Source organism: Bidens hawaiensis, unplaced genomic scaffold, assembly GCF_021521415.1.
Source record: "Bidens hawaiensis isolate Kalapana, Puna unplaced genomic scaffold, B.hawaiensis_p1.1 tig00001032_1, whole genome shotgun sequence".
Taxonomy (NCBI): Eukaryota; Viridiplantae; Streptophyta; class Magnoliopsida; order Asterales; family Asteraceae; genus Bidens; species Bidens hawaiensis.
In genome coordinates, this window is record NW_027491060.1 from 73,969 (window position 1) to 96,040 (window position 22,072).

General features: G+C 33.6%; 3 protein-coding genes across 4 annotated transcripts in view; 2 read left to right on the forward strand and 1 right to left on the reverse strand.

Annotated features, from left to right (window-relative positions):
• Positions 1 to 732: 732 nt before the first annotated feature.
• LOC143552672 (uncharacterized) lies at positions 733 to 1,762 on the forward strand. Its single transcript, XM_077042831.1, has one exon. It carries the CDS (start codon positions 966 to 968, stop codon positions 1,716 to 1,718), a length of 753 nt encoding a protein of 250 aa, XP_076898946.1. The 5' UTR covers positions 733 to 965; the 3' UTR covers positions 1,719 to 1,762.
• A 7,131-nt stretch (positions 1,763 to 8,893) lies between these two features.
• On the forward strand, positions 8,894 to 12,568 carry LOC143554109 (protein NRT1/ PTR FAMILY 8.3-like). The gene is made up of 4 exons (XM_077043965.1): positions 8,894 to 9,251; positions 9,424 to 9,641; positions 10,164 to 10,726; positions 11,575 to 12,568. Exons 1-4 carry the CDS (start codon positions 9,089 to 9,091, stop codon positions 12,362 to 12,364), a joined length of 1,734 nt encoding a protein of 577 aa, XP_076900080.1. The 5' UTR covers positions 8,894 to 9,088; the 3' UTR covers positions 12,365 to 12,568.
• Positions 12,569 to 13,272: 704 nt separating this feature from the next.
• The window catches only part of LOC143554130 (V-type proton ATPase subunit a3-like), a 96,851-nt gene continuing 88,051 nt past the window's right edge, over positions 13,273 to 22,072 (reverse strand). The window contains exons 1-18 of one of the 2 annotated variants that reach the window (XM_077043987.1): positions 21,302 to 21,648; positions 20,538 to 20,582; positions 19,422 to 19,544; positions 19,237 to 19,344; positions 19,044 to 19,154; positions 18,783 to 18,956; positions 18,536 to 18,673; positions 17,973 to 18,080; positions 17,780 to 17,887; positions 17,547 to 17,695; positions 16,329 to 16,482; positions 16,086 to 16,246; positions 15,609 to 15,815; positions 15,296 to 15,479; positions 15,137 to 15,220; positions 14,846 to 15,042; positions 14,236 to 14,295; positions 13,273 to 13,600 (exon numbers count right to left, since the gene is read on the reverse strand). In XM_077043987.1, coding sequence (XP_076900102.1) covers positions 13,393 to 13,600; positions 14,236 to 14,295; positions 14,846 to 15,042; positions 15,137 to 15,220; positions 15,296 to 15,479; positions 15,609 to 15,815; positions 16,086 to 16,246; positions 16,329 to 16,482; positions 17,547 to 17,695; positions 17,780 to 17,887; positions 17,973 to 18,080; positions 18,536 to 18,673; positions 18,783 to 18,956; positions 19,044 to 19,154; positions 19,237 to 19,344; positions 19,422 to 19,544; positions 20,538 to 20,582; positions 21,302 to 21,445 — 2,463 coding nt within the window. In that variant the 5' untranslated portion in view covers positions 21,446 to 21,648 and the 3' untranslated portion in view covers positions 13,273 to 13,392. Of the gene's footprint in view, positions 13,601 to 14,235; positions 14,296 to 14,845; positions 15,043 to 15,136; positions 15,221 to 15,295; positions 15,480 to 15,608; positions 15,816 to 16,085; positions 16,247 to 16,328; positions 16,483 to 17,546; positions 17,696 to 17,779; positions 17,888 to 17,972; positions 18,081 to 18,535; positions 18,674 to 18,782; positions 18,957 to 19,043; positions 19,155 to 19,236; positions 19,345 to 19,421; positions 19,547 to 20,537; positions 20,583 to 21,301; positions 21,649 to 22,072 lie in introns of those variants that run through there. The other variant, XM_077043989.1, reaches the window with a different exon arrangement.

The following is a 22,072-nucleotide window of genomic DNA, read 5'->3' on the forward strand; positions in this document are numbered from 1 at the left end:
CTCTCTCGGATCTTGTTCGTTCATCTCCTCGGCCGCCGGCGGTGTATGTGGTGTGTGTGTTTTGGGTGTGTGTAGAGATATGGATAAATGGATGGAATGGAAAGGATTGGGGTTTAAGGGGGTATTTATACTCCCTCAAGCCCATGGACCGAAGGTCCATATTTCCTTTTGGTCCATATCCAAACCCATCTAATTATCCTACTAAGTCTTCATATTATGCTGTTCCACTAACTCGTTTATTTCACCCGACAAAATAATATATTAAATATTACTTAGAAATTTCGAGATGTTACAATAAAATAAAGAATAATTACTCTATAGAAAACTATTGAGTAGTTTAAAGTTTTTAACATAAATTATTTAGTAATTTGTATGTTTCTTACGTTAAAAATTATTAAATTATCAGTATTCGATCTAACATGATGACAACATAGTGTACGTTTAAATCAAACCCCCTCCGTGGTTTGAAAAACATAAAGTTTAAAATAGATTGAATGATTATATTTTTTGTTAATTAACAAATGATAATAATGTTATTAAAAATTAGGTCTATTAATATTGTTTATTAATGTTAGTGGTGTGTGTTTAAGAGAAAACCTAGAAATTGTCTAATAAATTTTGAAAGTGGTTATTTGTAGTAGGACAAACAAAAAATAAAATATAAACATTTTTAATGAGAGTAATGATAATGATGTATAATATTGAAAAATTTATATACAAAAAAATTATTACTTATCATATTTTCTAACATTGCATGTAAGTTGCTTTCTCTTTCCTCCGGATATAGAAAGTAGCAATCATCAAAAACATGTCAAAACCCTAAGCACACGTGTCATTGCCAAAATTTGCCATGTCACAGTCGTACCACAAAGACACGTTCACACACACAAACACGTATCCAGCACTCCACTTTTGCCCCTATAAATTCACCTGCTTTCCTTCTCATTTCTCACAACATTAACAGCATGTTGAACTCTACAACCAACGCCGGAAACAATGGTGGTTCCAGCAGCCGGAGAAAACAAGACCCGAAGTCGACTCAACCGAGTTCAAGAAAAGGATGCATGAGAGGCAAAGGTGGTCCGGAGAACGCAGCTTGCACCTACAAAGGCGTCCGCCAGCGGACTTGGGGCAAATGGGTGTCCGAGATCCGCGAGCCCAACCGTGGCAGCCGCGTCTGGCTTGGAACATTTAGTTCCGCCCGTGAAGCGGCTATAGCCTATGACGCGGCTGCCAGGAGGCTTTATGGGCCAAACGCCCATATTAATCTCCCTGAGGAGGCCGCCAACGCCCCTCCACCGCCTCCAGCTGTCATGGAGGCGGCGAATGAGGCGAGGTATCGCCGTGCGGTTGAGCAATTTAAGAAGCAACAGGAGTTTCAACGCCAGGTGCAAATTTACATGCACCAGCAACAACAACAGCAACAACGAAACATCAAAGTGGAGACCACAATGGTACCCGATGTCCCCGATATTAATAATCGGTATGCCTTCGGGAACTACCATGAGTTTAATGGAGAAAATTATGTTGACCAGAAATGTGGTCAATCATCAAATGGGAACTTGAAGGCTAATTTACCTGAATTCGACGATTCGGGTTTGTGGACCGAGGCGGCATCAACCATGGACTATGAGTCCCAAGCGATGGACCCTGGGATCGGTGCGTCTACATTCAATGATACAATTGGCATTGAGATGAATCATCCATTAATGGTTTAATCGGTGGTCATTGGGAAAGATTGGTTTCAAGTTGGTCATGGCTTATGTCACAAAACATATATATATATACTTAATATAAATTAATATATATATATATAGTAGTATAGTATATATCTATATAGAGGTGATCATCAAATATATAGTGCAAGATGATCATGTGATATGTCATATAATAGGGAATGGTATAGTTGTGGTGCCTATTTTAATATATAAATAATAGGATGTTTATATTTACATGTGTGTAATAAATTAGTCTTGCTTGTTACGCCTACTATACAGTTGGCCGTTCGCTATATATAGATATGATACATGCTTTATAATTTTTGCTTTAGTGGTAAAGTTATAATATCCTAAATATACGTTCATACTTTGGTTGGTTACAGTATAGAACTCAATAGATTTCATTTGTTACATGTTTTATATAATACTAAGGAGAGAAATCATACGATAGTGAGAATTGCAAAAAAAAAACGACTTCTCACTATAAGCCATAGTGAGAATTACAAAAAAGGACTTCTCGTATAAGCCATAGTGAGAATTGCATAAAACTACTTCTCGTATAAGCCATAGTGAGAATTGCAAAAAATCAAGTGAACCGTTTAATTTTTAATTTTTAAATATTTAAAAATTAATGAATCGATATTAAAGTAACATAAATATATAATTTTGAGATTTAAAAATTTAAATAATAAATCGATAGGTATTAAAATAACGTACATAAAGACATAAAGTTATATTCTCTCTTCGATTAATATTAATCACTAAACTATAATAATGACCACTTTTAACTAATATTTTCTTTTTATGTATTTTTAAATTTAATTTTTATTCTTTACCCTTATTTGTCATTTATGAGGCTTGAACCCTAGTCTTTGTTAAATTATATCGATACCTTTACATAAATCAAAATAACTTAAAGATAAAAAAATCAATAAATCCATTGTAAAAACAAAAGGAGAAAAAAATAAATTTATGTTTAAGATGTTTTTCTCAGATTTAATCACACAATTATAATTTCTTCCCTACTCAAATTATTTCAACATATCTTCGGTTTCTTCCATCATATTTACATGTGTAATAAATTAGTCTCGCTTGTTACGCCTATTATATAGTTGGTTGTTCACTTTATATAGATGCAATGCATGCTTTATAATATTTACTTTAATGGTAAAGTTATAATATCCTAAATATACTTTCAAACCAATTGGTTGGTTACAGTTTAGAACTCAAGAGCTTTCATTTGTTATATGTTTCGTATAATGATAAGGGGTGGGTTCATACGAGAAATCTTTTGTATAAGTCATGTCATATTATCTAGTAAGAATTACAAGAAATCAAGTGAACCGTTTAATTTTTAATTTTAAATATTTAAAAATAAATGAATCGGTAATAAAGTAACACAAATATTTAATTTTAAATTTTAATATTTAAAAATAAATGAATAGGTATTAAAGTAACATAAAATATTTTCTCTCTTCGGATAATATTAGTCACCAATATAATAATTACCTTTTTAACTAATATTTATTTATTTTTATTTTGAAACTAATTTTTTACACCCTTTTTTTGTCTCTCATGAGGCTTGAACTGTGTTCTTTTTTAGGTTACATCTACCTTTACCAAAATCACAATAAGTAAAAGATTTTAAAAAATCAATAAATTCATTTAAAAGACAAATAGAAAAAAAACAATAAATTCATGTTTAACATGTTTTTCTCCTCTCTCTTGATTTCCCCACACACAGTTATAATTTCTTCCCTACTCCTCAAATTTTTTCTACGTATCTTCAGTTATTTTTTTTTAATTTTTTTTTTGGGGTACTAAAACTGAATATATTGATATTAACATGTAGCTTTATATGTAGGAAATGATCAAAATACAATAGAGAGGCAAATAAACGGGCATAAAGTTGGTTCGTCATCCCTTTTTTCTTTCACACATATTCAATTTCTTCCTATACATTTTCAAAAAAAAATGTACGCCTTTTTAATTTTCTCACACATTTTTATATTTTTCTTACAAATCTTCAACTTTTTCGTACACATCTTTAATTTCGTCGCTAACACATGTTCAAGTCCATCTTCAACATAAACAAAAGAAAATGCTTATTTACTTGCAAAAGAGCAATTGATGATGGTGTTGCTATATATTAGCCCAAAACAACCATAAATTTAAAACCTTATTTTGCAAAGTTTGGCTAACTAGGGAGTCGTGTGGATTAATCATACGGTGTAGGCAACGAGTGTTTCGTAACTGTACGTCCACAATACCTAAGCTTCCCATCCGTGTTTTACTTTGTGTACCTTCGCCAATTTGGTTGAAATTTATGTCTTTACTACTAGTTTTTCTTTTAAAACATTAAACTAATTATTAGTACTTTACTGACTATATAATAATTAATTGCATGCATACATTTATGTGAGGGCTTTAATTTCTTTTTGCCCCACATGATTTGCATGTGAGATGAGTTAACAACAAAAATAAATATGGTTTGGCTAAAGGATGTAACGTGCAAAAAATATGGAACATAAATGACTAATAGAGAGTTTTTTTAAACATAAGGGACAGAAACTACAAATAAGTATAAATGCAAAGAATTATTCTTCATTTTTGTCTGAATAATATTTAACACCTTATGAGTTTATCTTTTCGTAAATTGATAAAAGTTATTTTATTTGAAAAGTTAACCTTTATATTACATCTACCTAAAACTTTATAGTTCTAGTTTTCTAGAGTCGTATTATGTAAAAATAGAATATTTTGTTTAAATGATCGTATCTTTTAAACTTGTGAACATGTAAATGTTTTCAGGTTTATGTCTGATTTGACTCATCATATGAAGTATGAACACGGTAACTAGAGGTCTAGAACACCTCCATCTAATTGGGCTCACGTAAATAATACAAGTATACGACTATTCAAGTTTAAAGTATACAATTCGGCCCAACATCCTTATTGTAAACCACCTGGGCCTAAAAGATATTGTCCATTGGAGTTTGGAGTTTGGACCTTGGAATTTGGATGGATAGTTATTTTATATCCTTTTAAATTAGCATAATATAATTATATATCTAGCTCAAATAACCATTTTATAAATTCTTACGGCAACCAGAGCGATTATATTAGCATTTAACATGTTTCTTAATCTAAAATGACATGCCTAGTAACGTCGCTACTAGCTAGGTCCCTACGATGTATTCTCAACTTTATTTCAAAAGAGAGAGAGAAGAATTGAAAGAAATGTTTTTTCTTCTCTACTTTTCTCCTCTCTTTTCTTTCCTTCCTTTCCTTATAATTTCCTTTCCACTATATTCCCGAGTCTTATTTAAAGAGAGGAGGTGAAGGAAAGGAGAAGAAAATGTGAAGGAATTATGTTCCAAAGATTTTTTAAGAAGGGGAGGGGAAGGGAGAGAAAAGACTAGAAAATTTAAGTGTATAATCATCTTTCCAAATTGGAGAGATTAGGAGAGAAAATGTGTTTGTATCATAACCTATTAACTCCTACATTTTCTTTCTCTTTCCTTCCATTTTCATTAAACTCGGGAACACGAAATAAAGTGACATTTTCCTCCCCCTCTCCTTCTTTTCTCTTTTATTTCTCCTCCTTTTCTTTTCTCTCCTTAAATGAAACTCGAAAACACAGTGTTCAAGTTGAAAGGAAATCAATCCCTTCATATTTACTCGTCATTTCCCTTCTCTTTCCTTTACTTTCTTTCTTTCATTCCTTTTAATGAAACTCATAATACAACTTCAAGTATATTTCCTTTCCTCTTTTAAAAATAAGAAAGAAACTAATAATAATAAAAAAAACTGTTAGTTCTTGAAAACACGACAACATTTTTCTTTCCATCAATTTCCTTCTTCTCCAATGTGTTCCCAAATTTACTTAACGAAAGATTGGAAATGAAAGGAAAGAAAAATATCTCCTTTACATTCTACTCTTTTCTTTTTCTTTCCTTCCAATCTGAAAAGAAACATTTTCTTTTCATTTTACTCTTCAAACATTTTTCTTTCCTTTAATTTCTTTTCTTTAATGAATCTTTGAAACAATTTTTTTATTATTTACTTCGAACAAAAAAAGTCAGGAACATGCCTCTTTTTTTTTTCTTTTAATTCGCTCTTTCCGGCTTCAATCTTGATGGGTCGGTGTAACCCCACAAATTTTAACGCCACCATACCCATCTCGGTTTTGTGGCTAGAAATCGCACCCATCTCGTACTTCCGATCCAGCCAATGGTGCTGTGGTGTTGCCTGTGGGTTGTTTAATATCTATAAAAGGTGTAGCCAGAATACAACTTATTAATTTATTAAGAGTATTTTGGTAATATGTGTATATTTTAATTGTTAGTGATGGCATTCTGGTTGTTTCATGGTAAAGGGTGTTTGGGATTCTTTATAACTTATTAAAAAGTTAAAAAAGTGTTTGGAATTGCTTAATGTGTGCGTGGGAAAGTTCTATAAGTCACAAGGTTGTAACTTATGACTTATGAATAAGTCACAAGGAGGTAAAAATAAGGAATCCCAAATAGGGATGAGCATGGTACCGTACCGGTACCGAAAATACCGATCCCAAAAATCACAAATTCTTGATGCCGGTACCGAATATTCGGTTCGGTACCGGTATTGAAGATAAAATTCGGAAAATACCGGTACCGTAAAGATCCGAAACTCAGAATTTTGGTACAGATTTCGGTACCGGTACCGAATTTGCTCATCCATAATCCCAAACACCCCTAATTAACTTAAATGAAATAACTAACGGAGTTAATGTTCTATTACACTATGAGTGTTTTTATAACGACATTAAAAGTTAGAACCGTTACCGGTCACATTGTTAGCTGCGATTATTATAAGCCGGTGATTAATATTTTGGATTATTAAAATTCAACTTTGATTATTTGTATAACATGTCAAATTGAGTGTTAAAATTTTCTTGGAACGAAAATAATACAAACTTGGTATCTAAATGTAAAACTTGAAAACTTATATGGAGTTATGTACAATCACAAAACAATACAAAATCCTTACAAACATTGATATATTTGCATTTATGGTGGTTGTTCATTAATGTGATCTAGTTATAAAAGTCCCATAGTAAATACTATTTGTGTTCCAAAAAAAACAGCTTCAGTAAAAAAAAAATTAATTAAATAAAAAAAAAAACTTTGAAAGTCGAGTAACATCGCAAAAGTCAAACTCCATTTTTGTCGGTGGTCATGAATGTCACTCTTCAGGTCATCCTGAGTTAACTAATTAATCCAAGTAGAGGTCGAAGTTGGTCGAGTGGGCTTGGTTCGAGTTTCATCACCAATTTTAGGTAAAGTTACTAAAACCCATGTTTAAGTTTTAACTAAATTTTTGGTTTGGTTGGTGTCAACTGTCTTGTGATAGTCGTGCATGTTGATTATTTTGAAAATCTATCAAATACAAACGTGAATTGTGAGCAAGAATAGAGCTTGAGTTGACATAGTTGATAATTTGGCGAAGAGTCGGGTCAAACAACCGGGTCTGGAAGTAAAGACACGTGTGTCGTTCTGTTGTTGAATGTTGACTTGTTGCCATCTTTGGTTTTGAAGTCTATTTCAGTATTTTGGGCTTTTGGCCACAGTTTTTCATATTGAGATTTTCAAAACCAGATTAAACCGGTCTACATTTAACAGTTCAAACGGAGCTAAATCTTCACCCTGGTTCGATATTCGTTGAGTAAGCTGAACCATTAATTCAAGATAAGCTACTTTTTAAATATAACTCAAATACATTGTTACGGCGTAACCTTGAAACTTAGTTACTATTCTATATTTTTATAGAATTTTACGTATTTAGAAGGTGAAACTTTTGATGGTCTATCATTTTACGTAAAATGAACTTTCAAATACAACTATAATTTCATGCTAAAAAACTGAAGTACGATCATTAATAAATTATTTATAATTTATTGCTATAACCTAATTAATTATTAGATTTTAGATGGTTGCAAACTTGCAATTATTCACGAAGTATTTTCATATTAATATTCAATATTATCTCCTTGAAGAATTTACATATTGCCACCTACACATTTGTGCATATATTTGATTCTTTATTGATGATTATAAGAAATGTTATTTACAAAAAAAATTGTTTTTGCTAGCTAATTGTTTATTTAATAGCAAGACGTCCATAACAACTTACTCTTTTGAGATCTTAAAAACGAAAGTCAAAATCGTACCGAAACCATAATGAACCAAAATGACACCATCTTAACTGGGCAGCCACACATTTCTAGAATTCTACTGGTTTGTTAAAAGAACTTCATACTAGTTGTTGTTTGTTGATTTAAATCTAATAGATAATTACGAGTATCATGAGCGTACATGTATTAGTTTGATAGGCCTAAACTACTCCACATCTCTATTTCCACAATTCATTCTATGTATGGGTCTGTCATTATTTTCATCTCTAATCATCGCTACACGTACGTTTTTCTATCGTCGGTTATTGCTACCGATATTCTCTTTTTTTCTCTGCTGCAGCTGCACGAGCTCTTGATTATTGTCATACCACACACAACAATGCTATACGCCAAGTTGCTAATTAACACAACTCATTCGAAAAATAAAATTTAAAAACCTATTTTCACAATTTATATAAAGTCAAAATCATAGCGATTGAACCAAAATAATACCATCTTAACTAGTAACTACCTTTCTAGAATTCCACGGGTTTGTTAAAAACTTAAAATCACTTTCTAGTAGTTTGTTTATTCAATTAAATATGATAAATAATTACAATGATCATGTGTAAACATGTACTGTTTGATATGTCTGAACTACTCCGCACCTCTATTACCACAATTTATTATCTCGGTATCAATCTGTCATTATCTTCAACTATAATCACCGCTAGCTAAACGTACAATTTATATCGTCAGTTATTGTTACCGACACTCTTTTCTCTACTCTTTTTTCGTTTTCCCGCATGAGCCCTTGATTCCTATCATACAACACAAAACAATGTTATACGCTAAGTCGAAAACTAGCACAAGTTGTTTAAAAGAGAAAAATAATAAATCCATTTTGACAATTTTATATTTTTTCTTGTTTAATTATTTTAGAGAAATATCTTTGTACAGTTATCCACCTATTGGATATTTTTTCTTGATAAGCACCGAAAAACTAACTATCCAACTTCAAACATAAACTCAAATCACCCGACTTTTATGTCATGATTAGATTTCATTATTATCAATAATAATAATTTTAATTTAAATCTAAATCACTAACTTATAATCTCAATTCACTGTATCCGGACACATATATTCGAATCGTGACGAAATCACGAATTAATTCCCGCATTAAAATCGTTCAGTCCGTTTCCAAATAATAATAATAATGTCTTTAATTTCCATGAGCCACCAGTTGCTTCACACTGATCCAAACACAGCCACAGCCACGTCATCAATGGATTTGGTAACCAACGGAAGCGTTGATTTCAGAGGCAGAGTTGCTAATAAACGAAAAACCGGTGGATTGAAAGCCACTCCGTTTATTATCGGTACGTTGTTGTTTGTAACAGAATTAGTTAGCTAGTTACTAGTTAGTTATAGAGTTTGTTATGTTTGTTATTTGGTAAAAAATTATTAGTTGTTTGTAACAGAATTAGTTAGTTAGTTAGTTATGGAGTTTGTTTGTTATTTGGTAAAAGTTTGTTAAGTTGATTTATATAGCTAATGAGGCGGCGGAGAGGCTGTCGGCGTTCACGGTGTCTGCGAGTTTGGTGTTGTATTTGACCAAGGAGATGAAGGAGTCGTTGCCGGATGCTGCAACTCATGTCAGTGATTGGGTGGGTGCTACGTATCTGCTTATGCTTCTCGGGGCGTTTATTGCTGACGCTTATTTGGGCCGGTATCTCACTGTTGTTCTTTCCTCGGCCGTCTACCTCGCAGTAAGTGCCTTCTTGTTTTTAGTTTTCGCAATTGTTCGTAAAAATATTATCGAAAGGGGTAAAATGGTCATCGAGTAAAAGTTCATTAAAGTTAGATGGATGGATATTATATTATTTAGTTTTGGTCGGGTATATATGAAATTAATCCTTTTTAGGGAACGACAAAGACAAAGATTGTTCATAAACATAATATATATATACAAAACTTTGTATTTAAAAAATAATATTAATAATAAATGTTAAAACATCAGATTCGGTTTATGCAGCTGGTTCCTAGTTTCAAACCGTAAACCGAACTGTAAACTGTTAAAACCAACCAATCTTCGGTGTCAATGGTTCAGTCGGTTTCAGCGGTTTATGAACAACCATCACTTTTTAAAACCAAGTCACCAAACCAGACCAAAGGTTTAACGATGGCTGACTAATGCATAACCAATTTTAAGTTGAGAACTGTATAACTGCGTCTCTTTCTACGTCTGGTTAATGGTCAAATAATAAGTTTTTGTTATTTGCTATGATCAGGGAATGATCCTGCTGACCGTTTCAGCTTCGGTCAGCTCCTTACGCCCGCCACCATGCACTGAACAATCAACCTGCCCGTCAGCCACCCCGGGCCAATCAGCCTTTCTATACTGTGCCTTAGCTCTAGTAGCCCTGGGCACGGGTGGGGTCAAACCTAACGTCCCATCATTCGGTGCCGACCAACACGATGAAAACGACGAGACTGAACTCTCGTACAAATACACGTTTTTCAACTTCTTTTTCCTATCAATTAAAGTCGGGGCAATGTTAGGATTAACCGTGATGGTGTATATAGAACAGGAGAAAGGGTATGCATGGGGGTTTGGGCTCCCGACCGGGATCATGTTTGCATCGGTTGTGATTTTGGCAGCTGGGTTTCCAAGGTATCGGTATAAGAAACCGATGGGGAGCGTTTTTACCCGGTTTGTTCAGGTGGTTGTGGTTTCTGTTAGGAATCATTTTAAAGGTGTGAAAGTGAGTCCTGATGTTAAGCTTTATGAAGTTGCTACTGAAGATTCGGATATTGTGGGTGCAAGGAAGCTGTCTCATACTCCTCAGTATAGGTTAGTATGGTTTATAAATAATTTATGTTATTATCGTAACAGACGCGTTCAATACAGAACTATTATAAAGTAGATGATATTGTGAGCATCAAATGATGAAAACTGAAACGAAAAAAGCTGATTACAAGTAACTTTAAGAAATTAATAAATTGTGTAGCCCAAATATTTTATGTCAATAATCAAGTTAGCATTGGTTAACTAAAATTTTAGGCAAATTCAAAATGGCAAAACTGAAACCAAACTGAACCCATACCGAAACTGGACGGTTTTCGAAAACCCAAAAAACCAAGTTTTCGGTTTGAGCCCAACATCGACTTATTCACAACTCTAAAAGATATATCACAGTGTGCATGGGTCGGTTGTGGGCTCAAACCGAACAAAAAACACGAAATTCGGTTTCATTTTTTTTGTTTTAACAATTTGGCCTAAAATTTTTCGGCCGAAAAAAATTTAGTCCAGAATTATGAATTTGGATCTAAATCTTTTTGTTAATTGTTTGATTACTATATATTTGGGCTAGAATTGTTTTGTTACACTATTTTTCAAATTCTTATAAATTTGTTAAACATTCAAAATAAAAAATGAAGATCACACTCAGTTTTGTTCATGTTTTTCGGTTTTAATAAGATGCAAAAACAGAAACCAAACAGAAACTCTGTTTTTTACGTAGAAAACTAAACCATCGATTTTCGATTGGGTTCAGTTATTTCGATTTTATACACACCTCTAGATACAAGTGTATTATGTGGTTATCACGGTTCTGTATTGAAAATTCCTGACTGTAACTATATTGTTTTTGTAATCATAGTTAACGTGTGAATATAAACAATCAACAATTTGGTTTTTAGATTCTTGGACAAAGCAGCAATGATGGAAGATCCCGAGATAACTGACATCAACAACCGATGGAAGCTATGCACCGTGACACAAGTCGAAGAACTAAAGACATTTTTACGAGTGTTCCCGGTTTGGGCCTCCACCATAGCCCTTTCCCTCTCCTTAGCCCAACAGTCCACCTTCTTCTTGGCCCAATCCAAAACCCTGGACAGACACCTCGGCCCAAACTTCGTCATCCCCCCGGGCTCCATGCAAGTGTTTGCAGTCGTAAACGCTTTCATAACCGTCCCCATATACGAAAGGTTTGTCGTACCCGTTATAAAACGGAAAACAAACCATCACCGTGGTTTCACATCCTTACAACGCATGGGTCTCGGTTTGTTTATTTCCATTTTTGCCCTTGCCTCGGCTGCAGCAGTTGAACACATGCGTAGGACCCACCCAAACCCACAGAGTTTGAGCGTTTTTTGGCTGGTTCCACAGTTTTTTATATTGGGTGGGGCTGAGTCTTTCACCTATGTGGGACAACTGGAGTTCTTTTATGACGAAGCGACCGATGGTATGAAAAGTGTTTGTGGGGCGTTGTTTTTGAGTGAGATCGGGATCGGGAGTTGGGTAAATAGTGCACTTGTTAAGATTGTTGAGCGGGCCACGGGGACGGGTGAGAATGGGTGGTTAAGAGATGATCTTAATGAGAGTAAACTTTATTATTATTACTCGATCTTGGCTGCGATAAGTTTGGTTAATTTGTTTGTGTATGTGTGGGTCGCTCGTAGGTACACGAGTCGACATCAAGGATGAGCCGTATATATTAACACGAAACAAGTTTTAATGTCTAGAAACTTATGTTTATGTATGGTATATTTGTAGTAGTTGGTTCTGTTAATTTTAAGCCCTAGAAAGGTTTATGAATTGTTTATATTTTTAATTATTTGAAGGAAATGTTTATTGGCACTTTGAATTGTATGTGCATTTCTAACATAAATAAAACGAATATCAAGTTTAATAGTTTCATATTAATGATTTCGTTAAAAGATTACCTTGAAATCGGTTAACACCAAAGTGTGTTTGATTTATTAAAAGGAAGCCTCAACACATAGCTTGTGCAAAATATAATAATACTATAAAATATTGTATATCTTTCAAAGATCATACCTTCAAAACCAACTCTTAAGGATCTAGGGATCAGGGCCGTCTTTGAGGCATGGCAGGGTAGTCGACGGCCACAGGCCCGACACCCCGCTAGGTCCGAATTTTTTTTTTTTTTAAATTTATATGTATTTTTATCAAAAACATGTGTATAATCAATGTTTCAACACAATTACATAACCACTAGCTTGATCTAATGGTAAAGGGGTATGACATTTAACCAAAAGGTTGTGGGTTATAGTCTTGTTTGAGACAATTTTAAGCTTATTTTTATACAAAAGTTTTTTACACAACTTAAATCATAATCAAATAAGCTCATTTATAATTAAATTGTTTAAACCCAACAAAATGCTTATTTTACTTAAGGCTTAAAAAAAAGTTCGCCTTTGACCCAAAAATTTTTTCGTCTTTTCGGAACCGGCCCTATCTAGGGTAAAAGTTTATAATCAATTAACACACCTTGTTACCATTTTAATCTGATTAGCGGTTCAATTTATAACCATCAACTGCATGCGAGAGCTTCGGGTTCTAACACTCCCAATAATTAGAAAAAAATTAATAATGAATAAAATGACTATAAGTTGTTCTTTTAAATGTTACAGTATACAACAATCAATTAATCAGTTACAACTGTATATATTGAGGTATATCAAGCAAAAAAATCTGTTAAAAATGGCACATCAGTTATCGTTTTCTTCACCGATTGAAACAAACGAAAATGGGACGAATATGTAACCGTCTCCCTCGTAAAATTTGTTCTGGAATTCCACCCAGTGTAGCCTCAGCGCGTGCAGGAAAGCACTCAAGGTTTCCATCACAAGTAGCACACCCACAGTGGCAAACATGAATACGATTATGCCGATTATGAGTACAATCACGTTGTTGAATCTGCAGTCACAAGACAGTTACTTGGTTAGGCTATGTGTAGCGGCGTTTGGTGCCATGTGGCGTCTAGTCAGCAAAGTTTTGATCGTTTTAAATAAGGGTGTGAATGGGTTGGTTTGAGTCAGTTTTGGGCTCAAACCTAAAATTCGGTTTTGAGTTTTTGAAAACCATTCGGTTTTAGGTCTGGGTTCCGTTCGGTTTTTTTGGTTTTACCATTTGAGCTTGAAATTTTTGGGCTGAAAAAAAATCACCAAAACTAATGTATTTGAGCCTAAAAAAATATGGGTAACAGCGTAACACTATTTATTAAACTCTTATAAATTACTTAAAATCCATAAATTCGGTTCAGTTCAGTTTTCTCGGTATTAGTTAAACGCAAAACAAAAACCAAAGCGATTGTAGGTTTTTGTTTGGGTTCGGTTTCTTTGGTTATAGATTGATTCTTTTAATTTCATAGACACCCCTAATTGTAAATAAAGATGTTTAATCATCAATTAAAAATATCAGTAATAATCCACATTTTTGAATAACACGAATTGACTTTGGTCGAATTTTAAATTTGCCTTGTTTGAGACAAAACATAACCCAAAATGACCCATGAAATTGATTGTGTCAAAATTACAACGGAAATAACTTACCCCCATGCGAGAAGCAGGACCTTCTCATAAAATACACTCGAAAGCTCTGAATGTGCTAGACTGGTAAGAAAATATAAAAGCAATTCAAGATGAGATATACTGTCTTAACTCATACCACAATTTAAAAGCAAAAATATGAAGTGAAAAAAAAAAACATTTTATGAAGCATACACGTCTTTTTGTAATTTTTATAGTAAAAGCATAAATATATGTATGTGTACACGCACATACACACATATTGCGGAAGGTTCAAATAAGAACCACTAAATATTTGAGAACCACTTTTGGACCATGAGATTTGCTTGGTAAAACTTATATATGTAGTGGCATTTTCAATATTAACGTCAAAACACATTACAGAATACACTACATTTATGCAAATAGTGAACACATTATCGTTTCTAATAGTGTATTCACTAATATTTATTTGTATTCACTGATGAATGCACTAAATACTCACATATAGTGCATTCACCAATGAATACAACATGTTTATACATTACTTACGAATATGCCACCGCTTTAAAAGATTTCATCAAGCAGATCAGACGGTCTAAATGTGGTTCTAATTTTAAAAGTGCTTCTTAAATAATTCAATTTGCTGACTCACCTTAGAGCCCACAGTCGTAGGTAAGAAGCCGTATTAGAAACCGAACTAAGAACAAACTCTATAGTATGTATTAACTGATGTACCAAAACTTCACTGAACTCAAATTCCTCATGCTCGCCATGCGGTTTGTCACTGAAATCCGATTCAATATTCTCATCAAGGCTGTGAAGCGGTGCATAAGCTAAACCTTGGTGTCTCTGACAAAAAAAAACCACAAAGACTATTAATTACTTACTCGAAAAATAAAAAACAAAAGAATAAAAGAAATCCAAAAAATAGACACGGGCATACTTCCTCATGTTGCTTCTTTAAAAGAAGTGGCTTCGGTATCAGCATCCATGGTACAGCAACAAGTGCCGCCAATAGTAGTAGTATCTGGCAGCACGCATGATTAACACAATTTAGTACAATTTCATTTATGTGAAATAAAAACCACATAAGTATTGAGACCTGAAAATATTTCTGGCCCCAAAAAAGCTGATTATCTCCTAAATCATCAGTGGGACTGAGAAACATGTATATCATTACATGGTACAGATCAGCTTGAGAACCGGTGCACCATTTCACAATAATGAGCAGAGAAAGGTAACCGAACAAACTGTTCAAGAATATCATCTGGGGAATAAATTGGTACCTGAGATAAAAATATAATTGATTTTAAGTCATATGACCTGTTTCCCTTTAGGTATATTTATTTAAAATGACCTATTTAATACAAAATATAGCTGATAAACAATTTATGTGCAATAAGAATTTATCATACCGGATGTTCAAGTCATTCTTGAAAAACTTTGCATTGAAGTAACTCAAAATGATTCCAAGGTTCATTTGTGCAACTCCCAATAAAATGGACATTTTCATCTTCAACGAGTTAAGAAATGGTAACTCGCTACGTGATCCGTGCCACGTAGGATCCACACCAAACGGGTAAGTGTCCCGCACCTTGATCATTCCAATAGTTGTAGCATCACTATAGAGAAATCAAATGTTAAAATACAGTACATAAAAGAAAGATAATATAATAATATGATTTATCCACATTTCATATGGGCTACTTGCATAAGAAGGTAATTTTAACAATGACAATATCTATTTTAGGTCATTTTAACAATAGCACATCGTTTCCCATATCACCACTTTGACCAAGTAATCTGTGCAGATTACTTTAAATTGATTTTCTTTTAGAAGTATTGGGTTTTTTTATAGGTTTCACAATTATGCAATCAATAACACTCCATACCTGCAGGAAGAATCACGGCAATCATAGGCAGATCGCCCAAAGATTTCAAACGGGACAGAAAAGAATTCGTTGTATATGAATCCTGTATAAATTGAAAAAATTGCCATCATGAAGATTACATAACGACCACCAAATGCCATTTCCATTATGTCTCCTAGCTTCTGCAAGTTACCAAAAAAAAAATGTCGCTTCTCAATATTCAACCAAAATATAGTTTTTACATTAAAATGCTGCAGAAATTACCTGACTAGAATATTTCTTTTCCCTCAGAATAAGAAATAGTGTGGCGAGAAGCAAGCATATACCATGGCCCCAGTCTCCAAACATGACTGCAAATAGGAAAGGAAAAGTAACAACTGTGTATAGACCAGGATTTGCTTCTTGATACTTTGCTACCCTGTAAAGTGGGAAAAAAAAAGACTTGTTAACCCTACTCTTTAAATCAATTTTGCCTTTAGATATTGGTTACTAATGAAATAAAAAAAAAGTAATAAAAATACTTATTTATTTCTTTCTTTCCACATAATAAATGGCATTGAAACACAATACAACTCTCCTTAAATTACACAATAAACATAAATCAGTGTAAATTTGTAGCTAGATGTGGCAATTTTAACTAATTACTTATCACTTTATGTTTTATCTCCAGCAGGTAAAATAAAAAACTAGCTTCAAAGGAAGCACAACAAAGAAGTTGAAGCAATCCAAAATTGTATATCTAATGCAAAAAACTGCCTTTAAAGTTAAACCAATGAATCCAAAAGTTATGTTCTTATTGAAATAAAACAATGTAATCAGATATGAAATTTATTTATAGAACAAATTATTATATTTAGATGGAAAGTGTTGACCTGTAAAAACTTTTGGACAGAAAGTGGTTTGACCTGTAAAAAAATGTCATTTTGACGGTGTGCATGAAGCAAAAAACCGATCCATAACCGAAATTACCTAACCCAACATGAAACCGACGGTTTGGTTATATTTTCTCAAAGCCAAATTTTCGGTTCGGTTTTGGTTTTGCATGTACCAAAAAAACCGGATCAAAAAGTAAAAATGACTTTTGTTATTGAATTTATGGATGGTGTAGCCCAAAAATTTTAGGCCCACATGTGTAATAGTCAATTAATAATTAACTAACAACAAATTAGCCACAAAGTTCCGTGCCCAAATTCATTATTTTGGGTCACTTTATTCGACCTAAATATTTCTAAACCAGATGGAAAAACTGAAAAAAACTAGAACCAAACCGAACCCATTGTGAAAACTGAAAGCTGAAAACCAAAAAAAAAGGAAAAAGAAACCGAAAGATTTTTTAAACCTTTTGGTTCAGTTTAAGCCCGAAACTGATCCATGCACACCCTATTTAACCTGTTACCTACCTTGCCCATTTTATCACATCTACTATTAACATAAGGGCCACAGTAATAACTCCATCAGATAACATAAATCAAAGATACTCACCCATAAGCATCTACAATCTCTTGAAAAGCAGAAGTAAATTTGTTGGTACGGAAATATGTAGGTGGTGATTCCTTAGCATGCAGAACCTCAAATATGGCCCCAACCTGTGAGTTACTGTCAGTTGTTGCCCTCTGCAAAGCCTTCTGGATCTGCAACCCAATATCATATAACAGTCTGTCAAAGGTCTATCTATCCTAAGTTGAAACATCATTTATAGAAATAGTGTAACATACCTGAATTGTAGCAAAAATAGGATGCCATCCTTCTGCCACCAGGCATTTTTTCGTCACATCAAAACTGAGAGCATTTAAAGTGTGGTAAATTGATTTTTCTTTCTTTACCTTCATCAGTTAAAGTACAAGTTCAGAAGAAATCCTCGAAGAAAAGGTTAAGAAAGTGCATGAACCAATAAAATAGTGAACTTACCAAATTATTCCACTGTTCAAATTGATTAGCTATAGCCTGTACCACAGTGCTCCAGTGCAATGTTCCAACTTCAATTGTAGTTTTTAGTTCAGAAATTTTTCCAGATACCTAAAAGTTGAAATTTCTAAAGTGACTACAGGTTTATTTTCTTTAAAATGTATAATGCATTTCGGTATGTGATGTTTCCCAATCAAGAGAATCAAGATTTACTACTCCTGAATCAGACTTATAATAAAGTATTTTCAGATTAACAATCTATAAGAATGATACCTATTGCATGTTAAATCAAGAGAATTATCAAAGCGAATACATGTGACAGACATACTCTTATAGAATTTTATAGATTCTCAATGATTATAACATAATTTACCATCCTAATCAAACCCTTCATCCTATCCATATGATAAGTAAACATAATATAGAGTTAAATAAAACATCATCGGCCTAATTTGCATTAGTAGGTGATGCAATATTGGTTTTTATCAATGTTTTCTTTCAACTACGTAGAGTTAACAAATTCGAAAGAAATGAGCTTTTCATTTATTTTCATATTAGCAGCATACCTCTGTAATTATTTGGTATCGTTTTCCTATGTCATCTGTAAAGGGATATCGATTTGCTCCAAAAGCATCACATATCTTTAAAACCTTGTTCTTTGCCCTTTCTCCAGAATAAAAGATGATGAAAACATTTTTCCCCACCTGTAAATCAGTGCATGTCAACTTCTCATAAGCTGAAAGAAACATACCAAACTAATAGATGTAGCCCAGAAAATTTACAATGATGTTTAAATAAATTAATAAAAAAAACCTTCTCTCCTTGCACGGGATCAATGACAGGTTCTTCCACAACATTTTGCTTCAAGAAAACATTACCCCTGGTTGTACGAAACAGGATTCTTTCAAAAGCCATTGATTTATCTCTTGGGACAAGACCGCTTACATATCCCAGCTTAACATGCTTTGTAATCTCGGTTGTCATTTCCTACAAACATGTTAATACACACCGCATTAGAATATATAGATTAACTAACACATACTAACATAGACCACTATATTAAAAAATGAGTACTTGTTCTAATAACAGAGGACTATCCATTGATCCTTCAACAAGGCGATGTTCTTCAAATTCTCTCTGTTGAGCTGTAGCACTGTTTTGAGCATGATGGAAAAAGTCACCAGCCTGTAAAAAGAAATCAAGATTCATCAATCTTAAAGCATGAACCAAAGAACAAATAGATGAGGCTATCAATTAGTCTAATCACCTTCTGCAAGACAAGCTTATATTCCAAAAGTTCATTATAGGCACGCTGTAACTTTTCAGTGTTTGCATTCATCTCTATCAGCTCAGATTCAAGTTCTCCGAGTTTTACCTAGCAATCATAATAATATATGTTACAATACAGTTGTAGCATGTTGGTATCGAATGCTTATTGCGCATTTTACTTACCTCCAGTTCATCTAGACTAATTTCTGAGCCATATGCAGACCTTGTTGAGGATAAAAGACCAGCCTTCGTCATTTGATCCTTGAAAAAACGTAGCTTGCGTGCCATTTCCCCGCATCTTTTAATCTATATCAGGAAAGTTTACATATTCAAAAGAATGAGAGAGAGAGAAGATTTGTTGTATGGCATATATTCATCGCATAATTTGTTAGCAGGGCTAAAGTGGTCAATCGATATCAAAGATTCACAAAACAATTATGGATAACTCCCACATGTTAATCATATCCAAGAAAATATATCTCCCAAAAAAATTTGATTACAATTGTCAACCATAACTCGGTTTATATAGGCTAATAACTCTAACCCATTTGACTACAATATAAACCAAGTTATGGTTGACAATTGTAATAAAGTTTTTAAAAATCTACTTTCTTGGTTTTAATAAATGTTTCGGTCATTGGTTTCGATCAAATCTGACTTTTCAATTCGGTTATTTTGTTTCTGGGCCAACAATTGGTAGCAGATAAAATCAAAGAATTGTCCACAGTCATGTATCAAAACAAGAATTCAGTCTAGCAGAGGTTAAACTGAAGGGAATTCAACGACTGCAATTCAATCATAGGGCTAAACTGTGCTTTAATTAATACCTACCGGCAAGCTTGATAAATCATATTAAACCAACTTATGTATTTAAGAGTTAAGAAATGACTGCATCTTTAGATACAATAATCTGTTCATTTTATTTATTGCACTTTTTAAGTCTTCATGCTACTACAGTTAACCTATGCTCGGATGTTCCTACTTCTCTATCGGAAGGTGGAACACATAGAAATAGAATTTAACTACTGTCTCTAAGATGTTAAGTAAAATTTACCAGCGTTAAACACCTAACAGGGTACCCATGTAAGCTAGACATGTGATCGTATAATCCAATTCCAAGATCCTTTTTTGAAAGAAAATCAGAAAAGACAGCACAACAGTAGTCTCAATCCTAATAAGTCAAAATGTACGGTGTCCACATAGAGAAACATTAAAGTAGGACATAACCACAAAAATCATATCATACAGGTATTACAGGAATAACTTGTTGACAATCCAGATGTCAAACAATGAACATACCTGAGTAGCGAAGGTCCTCTGAAATGGGCTCTTGTCTGAGTTGAGCTATCCAGACAATAAGAAAAAACAAAAAAAACGAAACAGTCAGAAACAATATGTTCGTGATCACAAATATATAATGAAAACTACTTGTGTTATAAACCATAGTGTACTAAGGACCCTACACGTGCATATAGAAACAAGTCACAAACAGCATCTTCTTATCAGTTTCATTGGCTAAATCTAAAGCATTTTAGCTAAATGCTGCATAACTTCTAAACAGAGGGATGATCATTAGTAAATACGGTCTCCAAATACATCCACTCTAAACCTATCTAGGCAAATACATCTAATATCCAAATGCACAAGATTTTTCTTAATGTAACATCATACGAAAACTCTATGTGAAAGAAATAGTAACATATTCTCGATTTTTAAAAATCTCCAAAGCTCAAAACTAAAAATAATGTGTTTAAGAAACTAATAGCAAATCATATCAGATTATCAGATCTATCTCTTTATCTCAAATAACAATAAGACGATCAATTGGTAGATGCAGACACGAGTCGTAACCAAACAAAATTTAAATGCTCATAACTTCAATTGGAGATAATAGATAATGCATCAGCTATAAGTTATAACTTATAACTACCTGTTCAATATGATTCAATCAGCACATAACATAATTATGTTCAATCAAATTCATATCCTATTCAATCAGTTCTTAACTCCTATTACTGATAATTAAGTAAATGAAGAAACAAAGGCATAAGCATAATACATACATCTTTAAACTGAAAAAGGCCTAGGTCACCGAGATACGAAACGGTTCGATGAGCCGATTCGATAGGGATAATGATCCGAGCTAACTGCATTGGCTCTGATCGCATCAGATCCATCGTCGGAAGGTTTTCCAGCATTTCCATCATAATTATTAACCGTCAGAAGCTGAGCGAATAATATTAATAATAATAATAATAATATTATTATTATTATTATGAATGTATGTGGTTTTAGCCTCCGGCGGTGATAATAATTTGATCCACCGACACGGAGGATTTGGTGAGGTTTCTTATTTGGTCATTAACAATGTCATCAACAATGGCTGCTTTTACGCAACATAATATGAACCTTCTTCCTTCCTGCTCTGCTAAACGACGGCGTTTTGAGACCGAGTTGAATTCTTTCTCATTGTTTTCCTTCGACGTTGACTAAATTAAATTACATTCTTTATTTAAAATACCATAAATTTAGGCTGAAATCCAATTGAATTTTCATTTTTCACAATTTAAGCAATGAATCTTTTAAAAATCGGTAAATACCGGCAAGTGAAGAGGTATGTACCCGCCTCAACACCAAGCAAGGCGGGTCAACCCACAAGATAAAGACATTATGAAGGCACAAAGCCAAAACCCAGGCGCATCGCGCATACAAAACATGCTCAGGCATCATATGCTCGCGCATCACATACGCGCGCGGCGCATATCGCATGCTCTTGCACATCACATATGCTCGCGCGTCACATATTCGCGTGGCGCACCAGCGCGCGGCGCATA

Bases quoted from the DNA above. Each gene is read 5' to 3' on its own strand.
- LOC143552672 (XM_077042831.1), top strand. From the start codon at position 966: ATGTTGAACTCTACAACCAACGCCGGAAACAATGGTGGTTCCAGCAGC.
- LOC143554109 (XM_077043965.1), top strand. From the start codon at position 9,089: ATGTCTTTAATTTCCATGAGCCACCAGTTGCTTCACACTGATCCAAAC. The intron at 9,252-9,423 runs GTACGTTGTTGT...TGATTTATATAG, and splicing joins AGCCACTCCGTTTATTATCG to CTAATGAGGCGGCGGAGAGG. The intron at 9,642-10,163 runs GTAAGTGCCTTC...TGCTATGATCAG, and splicing joins CCTCGGCCGTCTACCTCGCA to GGAATGATCCTGCTGACCGT.